A 17347-nucleotide genomic window follows, 5' to 3' on the forward strand; every position below is an offset into this window, starting at 1 on the left:
TAACGTAGATCATCTATATGCAGCATAATTAATAGTTTGTCTGAACTAGGTGTTTATATATTCAGTAGATATATGTTTTTACAGCCCTACTTTGCAAACCAGAAAAACTACAATTTTAGTGCTGATTTGTATCAAGCTGCATTGCACACATGTAGGGAATTGTAGTTTTTTAAAACATTTATGTTTTTCTTATAATTGGAGGTTGTAAATAGTGAGTTGAGAGTACAGGGTGTTTAGGGGATTGTTAACACACTTATGCAATCAGATTTTAAATATTTAACTGTTAAATAGGTTTAAATAAATTTTAACCATATTTGATAGAGTCCCAAGTTGTTGACTATATTGACATTTTAACTGAGGTCAAGAGCTCTCATTAAGAGTTTGTCCCATGTCTATTGCCCCTTTTGTTGCCTAATTATAAGCATTCAAAAATGCACCAAGGTGATGTTTTAAAGGTCCGTATTTCAAAGCAGGAGCCATGTAGATTCTTTATACTGACATATGTTATTCTGCAGGTCAAGACCTTTCTAACGATGTATTTGGCTTAGCTCTATAACAAACTTTTCATGTTCTCATTTCAAGTACACAAGCCATCTCAGGTGTAGTTTCAGAGAGCACTTTGAAGGCTCAATAAGGTTAGATTTAGATCAAATAAAGCTGTTTGTTTGTTTCTGGCTGTGTAAACAGACCCCACACCTTGATGAATACCTGGTGTTGGCCACACACACAAACTGTGCATTTCTGTTTGGGCTTCTATGCATATACTATCTATTTATGTCAATGCTGCTATGATAATTAAAACATACCATTAATAAATAAGATCATAGTCTGATGGGTAGTCGTCTCTGATTGTAGGCTAGTAGATTATTATTAGGCCTATTGGTTGTCAATACCCAGATTAGCAAACATTATACACAATGTTTGCTACATAATGTACATAATGTATGCTCTCTTGCATCTTTTGTAGCCTATTTATTTTTGTTTAGATGTTTTCTTTTGAGCTCAACTAAAAATTGTAAACAGGCCTATTTAGTTTATCCATTAGAGTACCATTCCCCTCCTTCCAAACACTTTGAGAAACTGAATGCTTCAGCTATGTGTATAGGAAGCCTATGTATTGTTTCATGTTCCGTCTTTCTAAGCAGAAAGACAGGCCTGAGCAGTATGCAAACTATACCATGAATGTATGTGGATCAGGTGTGTCAGTCCAGTCATAAAAATTCTGCACACATAAAAAGTACTAAAGTAATTTATAGTAAATACCAATACTATAGTAAAGTGTAGTATACAGTATATATTATTTAAAACTTTGTTAATGAATGGTACAGCATTCTGTAGAGTAATACATACACTTTAAAAACAGATGTGTTAAAACAACACAATCAGTTTTATTTTTTGGAACACCAAATTTTGTTACTTGTGTTGTCACTTTAATTTAAAACACAAAATGTGAAATTACTTAATCATTCCAAAAAATTCCTTACAACTGAGCATAGCCAGTTTTTTAACTCATGATGGGTTTCTGGTCTCAATTTTTTTTGTATTACTTTCAATTCATATATAAATATATATTTCTGTCATGATGGTTCTTTTCATAACATTAAATGTGGTAATAGAGATTTGCTTCAACTTCATCTGTATGATGGAGGAAAATCACTTTGATAAAGCAGATACACATAACATCATCATCCCCATCATCCTTTATAGCAACCATTGTATTTAAAGTTGTTTAAATTGTACTGTTCAGTTGTATATCAAAGTATTCACAAGTATCACTACTGCTCTGACATAAACCAACTTTTCAATATCCAATTTGCCAAATACCTCTCAGTGACAGCAAGACTGCGAAAAGAAGTGAAAGTTATGTAAACTATTTAATCATAACATGAAATCGAACTTTGACTCACTGTATTGAAAAGTATGGCGAGGTCCTTGCCAACACCCAACCTACCGAACCATTGATAAAAGATGAAACAATAGGCTACTTATCATTTACAACCTGTGGACTAAATTCAGTACAATAGATATTAATTGGTCCCCCCATGTCCCAGGTAAAGGGACCACACTTATGGTGCCAACAAATGACAACAATAAAGAGTGAATGAAAAATATGTTTTATTATAAGTGTAATCATTACAATACATTTGCATGAAAAAGATTAAATGGCACCTAATACATAAAAAAAAAAAAAATGTGTGTGTGTGTGTGTTTGTAGGGATGGGGTCATGAACAAAGTAAAAACAACTCAAAGTTAAAACATAAAACATCTTGTGTAACTAGCATGTTTCCTATCACTGATGCAGCGCTACAGGCTGTTTGCATGGTGTCTTTACACTGGCATTTAAGGCACATGTTTTTTTAAAACCACATGCAGTGTGTGACCATGATTGGCACACTGTGCACTGTGACCATGAACGCCACTTCTTTGAAGCATTTTTCTTCCTGTCATCGAAAAGGACACGGCAGACACAGCACAAATGGCCTCCATCTATCAAAACAAATATATTTAAGTCAAGCCAGTTAGTTGAAATTAATACTCAAGAGCATATTTTAAGTAACATTTCAAAGGCAGTTTATTCAATATTCTATTGCCAAATTAAAATGTGGGTATTGCTGATGCTCAATCATAAGATACAAGCAGGTCAACAAAGAAGAATTCCTGGGGCACATTTCAGAAAGCGGAAACAAGGAAAACTCTGGGTTTTCCATTTCAGAAATGTATGTAAATCAAACATGATTCAGAAGTGTAACTCAATTTTAAAAAATCTCACCAGCACTTTATTCTTCAGCTTTAGCATTACTAACTGTAATGCCATAACTCATACAGTCGTAGGTTGGCCTGTTCTAGCCATTCATAGGCTTGTACACGGGAACATCATTTTAAAAGCAATTGTTGGTGTGCTCACCTTCTATTTCTGTTTGTAATTTAAGACAATGTCCTGGACAACACCCTTTAAGATGTTTTTATACATTAGGTCCCAAATGTATGTACAGAACTTTGTTTATATATTCTGCACGTTCTGCCTGGAAACTGCCCGTTGAAAGACTTACAAAGTGAATCTAGTTTAATGCTGTTAGATCCTAAATGAAAGATTTGGAGGCTGATTTGTCACAATGTGTCACTGTGTAGTGGATTGTTTCCCTTTTTATATGTTTTGGTCTATGGTTCTGTTCCAATATCTGTTCTTGTTAAAGTATTGTAATCTGTTGAAACTAACTGTTTTTATTCATGTTGCTGCCTCCAAACCAGGTCTACTTGCCCTGGTCTACTATAAGGAAGAGCTTATTATTCACAATGGGACATAAAAATCACCACAGTTTGAAAAGATACCTTAATCTGCAGTCATCACGATAGCTTCAGTAGTGGCTGTTTCTGAGGACTTTTCTTCCAGCTCTGTACCTAAAGAACATAAAACATAATAACAACTTTCTTAATACAACATTTGAATCTAAATTACAAATTCATAATGCAATGTGTCAACATTTATACTGTCAATAGTTAATTAGTAAATTGTAGGTCAAATACAGATACAGTACCATTCATTGTTTGCATCTAAATATCAACAGCCAATTCAAAGTGTAAAATTATCATTGCAAGATGTAAGCAACTTCCTGTTTCAGTTTGTAACTGTTTTCTTTATTTCACACATAAAGAAAACATCTTAAAAATGTTTCTTTAACTTTTTGATTAAGTTTTCTATGTCCTGTTGGTTGTATTTTATCCCAACGTTTATGCTGTGTTAAAAAACTGATACAGGACGTGCTTCTGGACCAGTGTTGTTTACATCTTGCAAAATGGTCTATAAAAGATGTTAAATGTCACCTTAATAAGTATTGTATATCTAAATTGTAATTTTCAAACAAGTGAGCTTTTCTCTTTGTGTCCAATGTCAATGGCAGACTTTTCAGAAGAGTAGTTTTAATTAAGCTTGAACTTAAGCAATACCATTCAAATTGTATTACAATGAAAAGAAATACCATTTTCACACATAGCCTCTAAAATTTCTGGGCAACATCTGCTGTGTCTGTTGATTTGAAGATGTTAAACTATCACACACAGATTTCATCTTTTGATTTGATTATTGTTTTAATAATGTGTATAGTGGTGAAATGTACAGTGTAATGACCACAATTACATATCTAGTAAACTATGCTTCTTAAGTTTAATATATTTAAAAGTTTAATATATTTATTTAAAGATAAAATAAAAACAACTCAGCGTACCTTCTTCGTCCATCACCTCTGACATTCCTTCTGCTTTGTCAGTGGAGTTGCATTGTGCTGCATCTAATTAATGTATAGGGAAAAAAGAAACACTTAGAAGCATAACAATAACTGGTCTTTCTGCATCACACAGCAGTATTAATGAAGAAATATAATTTTATAGATAAAATTCAACTGTTGCCAAGGGCCATCACAATCACTAGTTAAATTCAACTAAACAGCTATAGGATATTCTGGAGAGGTGCCTTTTTAGAAAATGTGTCCACTGTAATGAGGAAACTGCAACTGAGAAATAGTGTTACATCCCTTACAAACTGTCATAGACACATACAGAATCTATAACCTGAATCTGTTTCAATTGAATTACATTGAATCTTTAAAGTGCCAATTCATAACAAAGTTCCTCACAGCACTTTTCAAACAGAGTAGGTCTAGAGACCATACTGTACTCTTTATATTATTAGGCTACAAACTCTCAGAAAAAAGGTACATGAAGATACAAAAGTTGACATTGGGGCAGTACCTTTTCAAAAAGTACACTTTTGTACCTAAAAGGTAGACATTGGTACCACCAAGCTACATGCTAGTACCTCATAGGTACATATCTGTACCTAAATGGTACATTTTAGGACCTTTTTAAAAGGTAGTGTACCAGTGACAAAAAGGTACAACTTTTATACCTTTTTTTCTGAGAGTGCAATGGCAACTTCCTTTTAATATGCAGAAAACTCGAGCAGAACCATGGTTCAGAATGGGCACCCATTTGCCTCGACTGGTTGGGGAGACATGGAGAAATATAGTGGCCCACACTCTAAAAATATCTGGGTTATTTTTTTACGCATGTTGGGTAAATATTGGACAGAACACACTACTGGGTTAATATTGACCCAATGCTGGGTTGTTTTAACCCAACTGCTGGGTTATTATACCCCATGGTTGCATAACAACAATCCAGCATTTGTTCTATCCAATATTTACTTATTATGGGTCAAAAATTAACCCAACCACTGCTGCACTATACAAAGACTCAAATGTAGGCCCGTATTATTGTTTAGTTAACTTATTTTTTCCACTTTGCATAGAGCCAAGTGATCTGCCGAAACACAGGTGGAGAAACAAAACCACTGTTAATCTCACTTACTGATTTCAAATGAAATCTCCTCAGCAGCTTGCAAAATCCCCTCCAACTGCTTCCTTCCATAATAGGATGGCTTTTTGAGGCTGTCCTGCAACTTTAACTGTCATGCCTTGATTTACCAGGGACTGGTAGGGGAGCCTTCCAGTACCTCCGGCATCCTCTGAAAGACACGGGCAAACACATGCATGTACATTTTACACATTGTAACACAGTCGGAAAATTGTGACTCTCCCATCCTGTTAATAGCCAGTGTACCGGCTGTAAACAGTCATTTTGGTAATGTGTCATAATCGTATGGTTGATGGACACAAATAAGTTATTGATTTGATAATAATGCCATGGATACATTAAGGTATATTATGTTATCAAGACTTAAAAAGTGTTTGAACATATGCTTACATTTTTGGTTAAACAGATCTTGCACTTTTCTCAGCAGTACAATGACCTCAACTCTGGTTCTCGGTGTTGCGGCTGAGAAGCTGGCTACAGATGTAACAACAGACAACAATCAATTTTATAAAACTATATTATTTATATTGGCACTATTACGGACCTGAGTCCATTTATGTGGATATACGGATATTTTATATAACCAATATTACCTTTGAAATGCAGTTCAAAGTTCACTGTGTCTGTTGAGTCCAGGAAATCGCTCGTTTGGTCTTCTTTTTCAGCTGAAAATTTTTTGGAAATAAACATGTTAAAATAAAATGCTAAAAGTGATTGAAAGTAAGGACTTGGAAATCTATGAACAGATAAAAATATACATTTATTAAAGCAACTTAAGTGTAAATAAAAAATTAACCAAATGAAGAAGAAAACTGAAATGTAATTAACTTTACCAGTGGAGGATTGAACATTTGTAGAATTTCTTCAGCCTCCCTGGTAGCTGCTCCAAGTTCAGCATTGTCAGCTTTCATGTCAAGATGCTTTGAAATAGTTGCAGCTTCCTGGCATAACTGGTCAAAACCTGAAGATGCCATATTAAAGAAAAGAAAGAATGCAAAGAGAAATAGGCAAAGCAAATTGAAAGAGGGACAAACAGAGAGAGGGGGAGAGTGAGTGTGTGTGTGAGTGCGTAGGAGAGTAGGGCTATGCAAAAAAATCGTCTGTGATTCTCATGCGTGTTTCATCAGTAAAGCCGGTTCCGTGATTAGAAGTAAAACGCCATCAGCTGCTTTCAGATGGAGCGGCATATATTACACACACCCGTAGTTCACCGAGAAGCTAGGCAAAATCTGGTTCAAAATCAAGGAAAATCGACTCCGATAATCGATGCAATTTTGCCTAGCTTCTCGGTGAACTACGGGTCTGGGTAATTAATGCCGCTCCATCTGAAAGCAGCTGATGGCGATTTACTTCTAATCACGGAACCGGCTTTACTGATGAAACACGCATGAGAATCGCTTTTTTTGCACATCCCTATAGGAGAGTGAGTGAGTGAGTTGGAGGGTGAGTGAGTGAGTGAGTGAGTGAGTGAGTGAGTGAGTAGGAGAGAGAGTGAGTGAGTGAGTGAGTGAGTGAGTGAGTGAGTGAGTGAGTGAGTGAGTAGGAGAGAGAGTGAGTGAGTGAGTGAGTGAGTGAGTGAGTAGGAGAGAGAGTGAGTGAGTTGGAGGGTGAGTGAGTGAGTGAGTGAGTGAGTAGGAGAGAGAGTGAGTGAGTGAGTGAGTGAGTGAGTAGGAGAGAGAGTGAGTGAGTGAGTGAGTAGGAGAGTGAGTGAGTGAGTTGGAGGGTGAGTGAGTGAGTGAGTGAGTAGGAGAGAGAGTGAGTGAGTGAGTGAGTGAGTGAGTGAGTGAGTGAGTGAGTGAGTAGGAGAGAGAGTGAGTGAGTGAGTGAGTGAGTGAGTAGGAGAGAGAGTGAGTGAGTGAGTGAGTGAGTGAGTGAGTGAGTAGGAAAGCTTTTGCAAGTGATGGCTCTTAAAAGAGCCGTTGGTTAAAATGTTGTGGAGCGTGTAGATGGAGGAGTATGAGATGTATGTGAAGAAACTGCAAGACAAAAAAAATTGTGAATTACAAATTTTGGATATTTTTTTAATTCTTTATTTACTAAACATTGTATGTATATAACTATTAACAACTATTTACCCAAGATCCGCCCACTATCATAAGACTATATAATAAGATAAATAAATAAATAAAACGGCAAAAGAATAAAACTGACCAAAAAGAAAGATCTAAATGTCTAAAGATTTCTGAATTGTACATCAAATGTATTAAAAGCACGGTGTTGTTGGTACTGTTTTTTACCATGTATAAAAAGGCTGAACTACTGTGGTAAAAGCATAAGGTTTACTGTTACTGTACTACAAAACACCACAGTAGAAGTAGACTAACTGCGGTAAAAACATGGTACGATTTGTGTACTATAAACACAAAATACCACAGTAGAAGTACACTGGCAGTTAATTCCAAAAAATATGAATATAATAAAATGATCGAGGATCTGTAACGTTATGTTAATGGTGACTAACATAACGTGACTAGCTTTTCACCCACTGCTTGATTATGTGTTGTGTTGAACTTATTTTGAACAAAAAGAAAGAATGTAATATAGATGACCAATACAATTCAGACAACATTTAGAAGCCGATCTGGATTAACACATATAATGAATTTAAAATCAAACAAACATACACTTTATGGTATACTCACCGAGATGTGATGACATTTGTAAATTGATGATAAATATCGCGATGATGTGCGAATGAGATTTGGGTCACGGCGCGGCGTAGCCACGAGTGTGCCGGAGCCACCCAGAGTGGCACACCTAAAATGGATGCAGAATATTTATTTATAGTTTCAATTTTGTTGTTTACTTAGAATATATATATATTTAAAAGAAACCTTTCACACGCAAGTTACAAATATTTTATCTGACCCCTTGTGTCCATGGCGACGGGTCATGATTGTCAAGTGACACACCGCAACAACAATAATGTATGCTATTCGTTTTATTTCGTTTTTTCCTTTTTTTTTTATTAAAAATATTAACTAACTTGCTTACCATGTCAACTATCTGATATTCCAATCCTTCGTTTAAAGATCTTCATAAATTATCTTGATCTATAACGAGATGAGTCGATTACAGCACCTGAATTCCCCAGCGTTTCTGGTTATCTTGCCTGCCTGTGACACACGCAGATTTTCAGATGCACACCCAGAGGTTTTTTTCTGGCTACGGGTCACGCTTCTTGAATGCGATGAACAAAATCGTATGGTATAGTACGATTTAATATATTCGTATTAATTAGCACGAAATCCCTGCGACACAGGGCTGTGTTAAATGCGATGAACTAATCGTACGATTTCGTACGAGCCAGCTCGTATGATTTCATACGATTTAGCCACTTGGTTAAATCGTTTGAATTATTACGAATTCGCTGTGAGATAGGGTTGGCTCCGACATAAGGGTCCTATTAAAACGTGTCTTCTCTACCTAGATTGACTGGATACGAATTGAGAACAGAAGATTATGCAAATCACTGATTAAATCAACCAACCAATCATAGGCACGAAGACATCAGTCAATATCCCGCCCCCAAAGACCCAAAAGTCATATTGATCGAGCGAGCGTGTGTGGTGCAGCTGTGAGAGCATAGAGAGAGTCAGAATCGAGCAAAAGCTCATCCAAGCCCTTGCTCGCGTGACTGCATTTGTGCGCGCTGAGCGGAGGTGCGCTCTCGCAAGGATGCTTTACACAATTGTGTTCTGCTTTTTCGCGCTCGAATAGTGTTCGCGTGCTCATATCACTCACTCGCGCGTGGTTTTTGTGCGCGCTGGGTCTGATTAAACACCACACCTTTCTTTCCCATTCTGACATTCAGTTTGGAGTTCAGGAGATTGTCTTGACCAGGACCACACTCCTAAATGCATTGAAGCAACTGCCATGTGATTGGTTGATTAGATAACTGCATAAATGAGAAATTGAACAGGTGTTCCTAATAATCCTTTAGGTCAGCGGTTCCCAACTTCAGTCCTCAAGGTCCACCTCCCAAAATGTTTTAAATGTCTCCTTATATGAAACACCTGATTCCACTCATCAGTCTCAGTCTCATTGATTACTATGAGCAAAACCATGGTTTTACTACAATAACCATGGTTAAACTATGGTTTTTGAAAACCATGGTAACTACAAAATAACCATGGTTTTGACAAACACCTGATTCCACTCATCAGTCTTGTTCCAGAATGTTTAAAATGTTCCTTAATTAACACACTAACAAGCTAATGAACTGAATCAGCCCTTACAAAAATTAACCATGGTTTTACTACAGTTAAAAAAAAAAACATGGTTACTGTAGTAACTACAAGAACCATGGTTTAACTATGGTTTTTGAAAACCATGGTTGTCAAAACCATGGTTATTTTGTAGTTACCATGGTTTTCAAAAACCATAATTAAACCATGGTTATTGTAGTTACTACAGTAACCATGTTTTTTTTTGTTTTAACTGTAGTAAAACCATGGTTAAATTTTGTAAGGGCTGATTCAGTTCATTAGCTTGTAAGTGTGTTAATTAAGGAACGTTTTAAACATTCTGGAACAAGACTGATGAGTGGAATCAGGTGTTTGTCAAAACCATGGTTATTTTGTAGTTACCATGGTTTTCAAAAACCATAGTTTAACCATGGTTATTGTAGTAAAACCATGGTTTTGCTCATAGTAATCAATACACCAAAAAAACATGGTTACTACACATTTACCACAATAAAACCATGGTTAATTTTCGTAAGGGAGGTGTTTTATATATGAAGACATCTAAAACATTCTGGGAGGGGGGCTGAGGTGAGAGTATACTGTTACCGTGGTAAAGCATGGTAAACTAGACGCGTATCGGGTTTTACCACGCAGTAGCCGAAATAAACTGTTACTGTGGTAAAGCATGGTAAATTCGACGCGTATTCGGGTTTTACCACGCAGTAGCCGAAATAAACTGTTACTGTGGTAAAGCATGGTAAATTCGACGCGTATTCGGGTTTTACCACGCAGTAGCCGAAATAAACTGTTACTGTGGTAAAGCATGGTAAATTCGACGCGTATTCGGGTTTTACCACGCAGTAGCCGAAATAAACTGTTACTGTGGTAAAGCATGGTAAATTCGACGCGTATTCGAGTTTTACCACGCAGTAGCCGAAATAAACTGTTACTGTGGTAAAGCATGGTAAAATCGACGCGTATCGCGTTACCTTTATCCTAATATTAACTGATCGAATCTGCGTCACGTTAAAGCTCAGGATGGCATTTAATCGCTTTAGTTACGATGTGCTGATTTAAAATCATTTTGAGATACAATAAGCCTAAGCAGAACTGACAGATATAAAACAGCGATTGAATTGAACACTTTTAATCTGATTTATATAGAGTAATAAACTTTATATCAAATTAAAGACACTTAACTTACCAATGCGTTGTTAAATCTCGCGATGTAATGAAATGCAACTCCTAATGTAATGTCATATGGAGTTCTTCTCTTTAGCGACCCCAGTGGACGTTTGTTTTTCAAAACTGTAGCAATACGTGCCTATTGGTACATATTTGTGGCGCTGCAAAAAAGTGTGCAGAGGTACGTATTTCCCATGAGACCAGGTTGGTTTTTACAGCTTCACTGCAGTGTGACTGAAACAGTACAGTTACTGTCGGCCACATTCTGTTCAATTAAGCACCAGTGGATGTCCTACCTTCTGTATACTGTAGGTCAAATCCCATATGTGGGTAGACTTTAAATGCATTTATGTTTTTAGTACAGTAGTATGATTAAATACTAATGGTATTTGGACAAAAATATTTTCTATTAGCTTACTGAATCCATTAGTTATGTTCTTTAAAATAATTTTTTTTTCAATAACACAGTTTAGTTTAACAGATTTCATCTTTAAAGGTTGAGTTCTGCAGAATAAATGTTTTTGAAGGACATTGAATGTTAAATTCTTAAAAACCCTCTTATTTTATTACATTAGGTTCTGTGTTTTTTGTCTTACATGAGGAAAGGTCATCTATTCATCTATTTCTTCCTGTTCAAGTTCATATATTCAGCTCAGTCTCTGGCTTTTGTAGCTTCAGGATTGTTATCATAAATCTTTTTGCCACACATACCAAGAATGATGTACTAAATATGAAATTATGACATTCAAAGACTCATTCAAGAGAGCTGAGATTTGAGGGCTTTTTTATACAAATATGTTTGTTAAAATCTAATGATTCTGACGTTTATGGCAAGGTTATAGCAGTTTGTGGTTTTGGTGCTGAAATGAGTGCACATCATTCTTGAGACTGTATCTTTTTGGCAGCCTTTACAGTTGTAAGACATCCAATATCTTTGGATTAACTTCTCAGACTCCAAGAGCTTGCTAAATCTTCAGTCGAGATGCGCGCATTGATTGTGACTCAGTTTGAAATAAAGCATGTCTGTCACTGCGTTTTATTGATGTGCCCACTCTAGTGACCCCAATAAAGACCATCTTGCATAAGAATATATAAGACAGACATTTATGGTCTGAAAGCATCCAACAATTGATTAGCATCTACTAAAACATTTCTGCCAGTTTCAAAAAGAGGTTTCAATAGCAACATTAACGACATTATGTGCAATGTTATATAGGCCTACTTTTATATTGGATTTTGCTTTAATTGGTACACTTGCATATGATAAGGGAAGTGAACAAAGGAATAGTTCACCCAAATATGAACATTCATTGTTTATTCACCCGTCGTGTTGTTCTTAACCAGTATGAGTTTCTATATTCTGTTGAACACAAAAGAAGATAATGTGATACATGATAACCGGTACCTATTGACTTTCACTATGTGTGTGGTTACCATCATTTACTAAATTATCTTATTTTGTGTTCAACTAAATAACAAAACTCATACAGGCTTTCAACAACATGATGATGGTGAATTTTCTTTTTGGGTGAATTATTTCTTTAAGCTGAATTTTAGACTCTTAGATGTTTAAGGGTTAAGTTAATATTGTATTATGTCATCAACACTAGCTGGAGGTCAAACTGTAGTTATAACGTAGTTATAATAAGTAATAATAAAGTGTAGTTATAATAAGACCAATGCTTTATAGTTTATATGTAAGATTTAAGATTATACATAAAGAGTAAACAAAGCATGGTTATATAAATAATTCAGTTTTTAACATAAACAAACACTATAAACAAAACTACATTGCCGTCATATATCCAGCATGGATCACAACAAATAGCAAATGCCCTCTATGGACCGCACTGTAGCTACTGTTAATCCTGAGATTAACAATATGTTGCAGTTCCCTTAGCTTGCAGTAGATGGTGCTGTTTCAATGCCGTGCCATCGACTGGACGATGGCCTTGAATCAAACCATACCGCTTAATGGAGTGCAGTTTCCACATTTCTAAGATCTTCATCTCAATTTTATCTCAATCAGGGTTTTGATTACACCGTAAATGGCTGAAAAAAATCAATAAAAGATGCCTCTTATGGCCATTTCCCCAGAACGTTCAGTTGTATGACATAAGTCCTGCACGACTCAAGGCTAAATCCATACCAAGTGCTCGAGCTATATAAGTAATAAATGTTTTTAAACATGGACTAAATGTCTGACCTTGGTTTGAAAGTCCTTGTTAAACCCATTTTAAATCAAGTTTCCACAGATTGGTACTTCTAGTAATATTGTGAGGATTAAATATTTGAAGTGCACTGTATTTCATCAGTCTGCCATACAATTGCTAACACATCTGTTCACTTAAGCCTTCATTTAATATTTAAATCAAAATTTGTTTATACAGCCGTCTTCATATAGACATTTCATATATAACACACCTACGCACATATTGTACAGAATAGGCGTTATGCCCAGCACTACTTCCTGAACTTCAGCCAGCTCCTTTGTTTCCTGTCTGCCATTATTGGGAAAACTGATTAATCCAGGTGTGTCTGATTATTGTTGTTGTGACTACTGAATTCATGCACACCTGGATTAATCAGTTTGTCCAATAATGGCAGACAGGAAACAAGGAGCGGGCTGAAGTTCAGGAAGTTGTGCAGCTGGGCATAAAGCTACTGTTGTTTAGTTAGTAGAGCATTGCGTAAGTGGTGCAAAAGGTCATGGGTTTGATCCCAGAGAATGCACATACTTATCAAATGTATGGATAGCTTTGGATAAAAATGTAAATGAAAACATAAATTAGTGCCTGACCTCAATGATGCTCTTTTGTAAATATGGGAGCTAATTCCTGCAAGCAATCTAGTATAAATCCACATACATTTAGTTGTGTAGTGTGTTACTAACCTGTTACATAGCCATTCCTTGCTGCTAACTACAAAAAAAAAATGGCTTTAATGTGCATAAGAAACCAGGGAAGATACTTTATTGCAGTTTCGAGAACTTTCCAATTTAATACATTACAGTTGTAAACATTAATTTATAGCTGAAAATATTTGCAGGCATAAGAAATGATTTTACCACATGGCTATGTTACACATTTGATGTGAGATGCTTCATAAATCTGAAGGTTTAAGAGACTTGCTATTAAGTTTATGATTTATATGATGCCATTACCAAGTGTATGTTGTAAACAGAGCTATGTTAATATCTTTTGCTGATCCTGTCACAACAGTCTGTTGTCGTTCCTGCAGGACCCAAATGATGTAATGGACATGAATGATGTGGTACTGTAAATCTGCAATTACTTGAAACATTTGAGCTCTGTATGACTTCATGACCACAGTATGTAGCCAAAGAGAGACACTTTATTTCCTCCTGCTGGTCAAATGTTAGCATTACAGTCTGGACACAGTCTGGCATCTGTGGGGTTTATATAACCACATTATATTATATAGGCCGTTTCTCAATAGGTAGCCTTATAACTTATCATATTAACAATTATAAAGTTGACTGTTATTCTTAGTTAATCGTAAATTGTTGTAATATACTTATGACTTGTGAATGTAATGCTTAGTTAACTTAAAGGCGGGGTGCATGATCTCTGAAAGCCAATGTTGACATTTGAATCAGGACCTTCTTTTGATAAACACCCCCCACACATACGCAACCCATGAAACAATGTTGGTTAGTAGACACGCCCCTTACTGCTGATTGGTTACAAGTGTGTTTTTGGTACTCGGCCCGAGTCCCTTTTCCAAAGTGGTTTTCAAAATTATTTACCCCGCCTTTAAATAAACCAGGCCTGGTGTTGTATGCATTTTCACGAAACATTTGTAACAAATATTTTAAATATTTAAATATAGCTATGTTTTTGGTTAAAATTAAGATAAGTATTTGTAGTAAATAGCGACAGAAATGTCATATTTGAGTAAACTATTCTTTCGTCAAGAAGTTTGTACTGTAATAACCATATGGACATTTATGTAACTGCAGAAAAATTTGTTGAGTAGTAGCTAAAAAATCATAATTGAAATTTTTGCTTCTGGTGATCCATTTCAGATTGAACATTTCTGAATTTTAAACTAAATACATTTTGGAAGAGCTTAAATATTCAGAGAGAATGAGAATAGACAAACTCACGGGTATAATAAAAGCTTTTTGATTATAACACAGAACAAACATCATGTTATTATGCACAAAACTAATTATGTCAAAAGTTAGCTAATGCACCAAAACATAGTCGTGAATGCAACAGAATGAATTTATTATAGCTTACATGAGACTGCAAATATGAGCCAAGACAAAATTAAGCATCTCATTACCATGCTCCATCAAATTATAAGCATAAATTTACAATAAAAAAAACAATTTACTGTGTTCCTAAAATGTTCTTAGCTTGTACATAATCAGTTTATACCTGCAAGAGCAATTTATCATTCTGAGACCTGCAAATATGAAATATCACCACACTGACAGTCATGTACTGTATATTTGAATACACTCATTTAAATACAGACTAATTTCACTTACAGGATTAATCATCTTGTCAGTAAACTGCAATATTCTTATGCTGAATAACTGGCTGTTGTTTATTTTGTTTTGGAGTGATGCAAGGTATCCTAAAATAAAATGTCCTGTGGTAACAGCTTTGTCTATTATTTTATGCAGTGTGTGAGTTATAAGCTAGGCCCTTAAATTTTAAATAGCTGCTTTTAGCTTCCCAAAGCACATGGCCTGGGGTGGCCATTCACTATGTTCAGCATATTGTTTAATACCTGTTTCCCAGCAACGTGCAGTAACAAAATGCCATAAGACTGAAAAGCTAAAGAAAAAAACTGCATTATACATTTTGGTCATTTGCCGTTTGGAGAGTTCCAGCTCTACTGATGGGTCTCAGGGTATTTAGGCGACAGGTGTTGGTTTTTTAATAATTCTTTTGCGCACTGGGTTTGTAGGTGCTGCATTCGCATTGGCCCTTTCGGTCTTGAGCTCATCGATGAAGGTTTCCAGAGGTCCAAACTTTTCAGTCAGATCGGCAAGATGCGCTTTCAGGGCGTTGAACTCTTTAAACAGGTCATCCAACGCCTCAGAGAGAGGTTGGATCCTGAAAAAGGTCAGAAAGTAAAAGACATTAAAAAGAGTGGAAACGTGGTACAAATCACTTGTCATGGTGTTACTGTTGGCATAAAACTCATGCGCTCATGACTGAGTTTCATACCATATAGAGCCAGGAAGTTCCCTATTAAACATCAAATTTTGCAAACTTTCCAGCTTTCTGGCGTAATGAAATGTTCTCTGGAAGAAGAAAAAACACAGTCCACATGCTCGGGGCTGTAGATACCAAAAAACAACTTTCGATTCCTGCTCATTCCTGTCTGTGGATGGAAAGAATGCTTAAATCTGGAAGTCTGATGTAAGAGACTGAACCTCACACTGTACCTGGAGTAGTCAGGCAGCAAAGATTGATGGTCATTCTGCAGAAGCCCCTTTACTTGGTTCAGGATGTCAAACCTCCAGTCATCAAGCACTTGGGTTAAGTTTGCCACTCCTCGCATGCTGACTTTCTCAGCTGTGGACCCAAACAGTATTTACTACATGTTAAACAAATAATACTTTCTAGTGGAATTTATTCAAGGTTTATACGAACAAAACATATGAATGCATGAATTTAATGTGATTTATTAAACTAAAGAAATCAGCTCACAGCCATCACGATAGTTCCACTCTTCTTTTACTGGTCGTTTCCTCTGACCACAGACTAAGACCACAGCTATGGCCAGGAACAATAGGCTCACCCTGATGATCATCCCGGGTCTTTTCGGTTCCTCCACATGTACAAATCAGAAACTCATGTTGTTTAGATTATAACTAAACATTTTTTGAAAAACATTTCTGTCCCAATAATGTACGTGTGTCTATGCCGTTTCAGTGCACAAACCAGTGCATGCATATTTTCCAAGTTCTGTAAGAAAGCTACATCAACATGCATGTAAAACAAAACCTTACATCACAATACACAAAAACAAACAAACAAAATAATTATGTAATAAAAATAATGAACATTTTGCTGCAAATTAAGCTCTAAAAAGAATAAATGTAATATCTATCACTGATTTTCTCTGTTGAAATGTGCAATGTATTTAGCTCTAAATATCCATGCTTACATACCGGTCAGAAAGTTTAGACAGATGTGACTCCTTTACAGTGCCTCTGGAGTTCTGTGTCTTGGTATCCACCAAACAGAGCTGCACCACCCTTCTCCATAAAGGGCCTGCCCCACCCCAGGACTAAAAAACACCCCCACGTTCCCTCATCCAACTCTCCACTATATAACACACATCTTTTCCAAACACTTGGCTTGTATGAGCAAGCCACTATGGTTTGAATTAGAATTAACTTTTCCCTGAGGTCCAATGGGTTTCTGAGTGTGTGCTCACTTGTGTTGTGAGCTGCTGTTGATCACTGAAAATATGTAAATGCATGTTGGCAATTTTCAGCATTAAATATTTAATGTAAAGCTGATTATTGGAGCTTACATTAACTCTTTTTTTATTAAGGAGGCGATTTTCAAATGCTATTTTAATAATTTTAAAACTTATAAAACGACGTGTAAAA

The 17347-nt window shown here is 36.0% G+C and overlaps 1 protein-coding gene and 2 long non-coding RNA genes across 5 annotated transcripts; all 3 read right to left on the minus strand.

The window, feature by feature from the left end:
- Positions 1-2097: 2097 nt before the first annotated feature.
- On the minus strand, positions 2098-6542 carry LOC135770462 (uncharacterized). Of its 2 annotated transcripts, none has more exons than XR_010542676.2 (7): positions 6205-6542; positions 5965-6036; positions 5762-5845; positions 5366-5522; positions 4225-4287; positions 3332-3394; positions 2098-2488 (listed from the first exon to the last, which is right to left on the minus strand). It is a non-coding gene; the product is annotated as an uncharacterized lncRNA (long non-coding RNA). The 2 variants fall into 2 exon arrangements; XR_010542655.2 differs by having other exon boundaries at positions 3332-3400.
- Positions 6543-6740: 198 nt separating this feature from the next.
- LOC135770386 (uncharacterized) lies at positions 6741-10907 on the minus strand. Its single transcript, XR_010542618.2, has 3 exons — positions 10763-10907; positions 8014-8128; positions 6741-7347 (listed from the first exon to the last, which is right to left on the minus strand). It is a non-coding gene; the product is annotated as an uncharacterized lncRNA (long non-coding RNA).
- Positions 10908-14979: 4072 nt separating this feature from the next.
- LOC141281986 (uncharacterized) lies at positions 14980-17054 on the minus strand. 2 transcript variants are annotated; one of them, XM_073814149.1, is made up of 4 exons: positions 16901-17054; positions 16437-16557; positions 16172-16301; positions 14980-15836 (listed from the first exon to the last, which is right to left on the minus strand). In XM_073814149.1, the coding sequence occupies exons 2-4, from the start codon at positions 16537-16539 to the stop codon at positions 15635-15637; spliced, it is 435 nt and encodes a 144-aa protein (XP_073670250.1). In that variant the 5' UTR covers positions 16540-16557; positions 16901-17054; the 3' UTR covers positions 14980-15634. The 2 variants fall into 2 exon arrangements, with proteins under 2 accessions (XP_073670250.1, XP_073670251.1); XM_073814150.1 differs by having other exon boundaries at positions 16437-16561; positions 16899-17037.
- Between the last annotated feature and the right edge of the window lie 293 nt (positions 17055-17347).

This window comes from Paramisgurnus dabryanus, chromosome 3, assembly GCF_030506205.2.
Source record: "Paramisgurnus dabryanus chromosome 3, PD_genome_1.1, whole genome shotgun sequence".
Lineage (NCBI taxonomy): Eukaryota > Metazoa > Chordata > Actinopteri > Cypriniformes > Cobitidae > Paramisgurnus > Paramisgurnus dabryanus.

Coding starts and splice junctions, on each gene's coding strand:
- LOC141281986 (XM_073814149.1), bottom strand. CDS start 16,539: ATGATCATCAGGGTGAGCCTATTGTTCCTGGCCATAGCTGTGGTCTTA. Junction 16,302..16,436: donor GTGGAACTATCGTGATGGCT/GTGAGCTGATTT, acceptor TTGGGTCCACAG/CTGAGAAAGTCAGCATGCGA. Junction 15,837..16,171: donor TTGCTGCCTGACTACTCCAG/GTACAGTGTGAG, acceptor GACCTTTTTCAG/GATCCAACCTCTCTCTGAGG.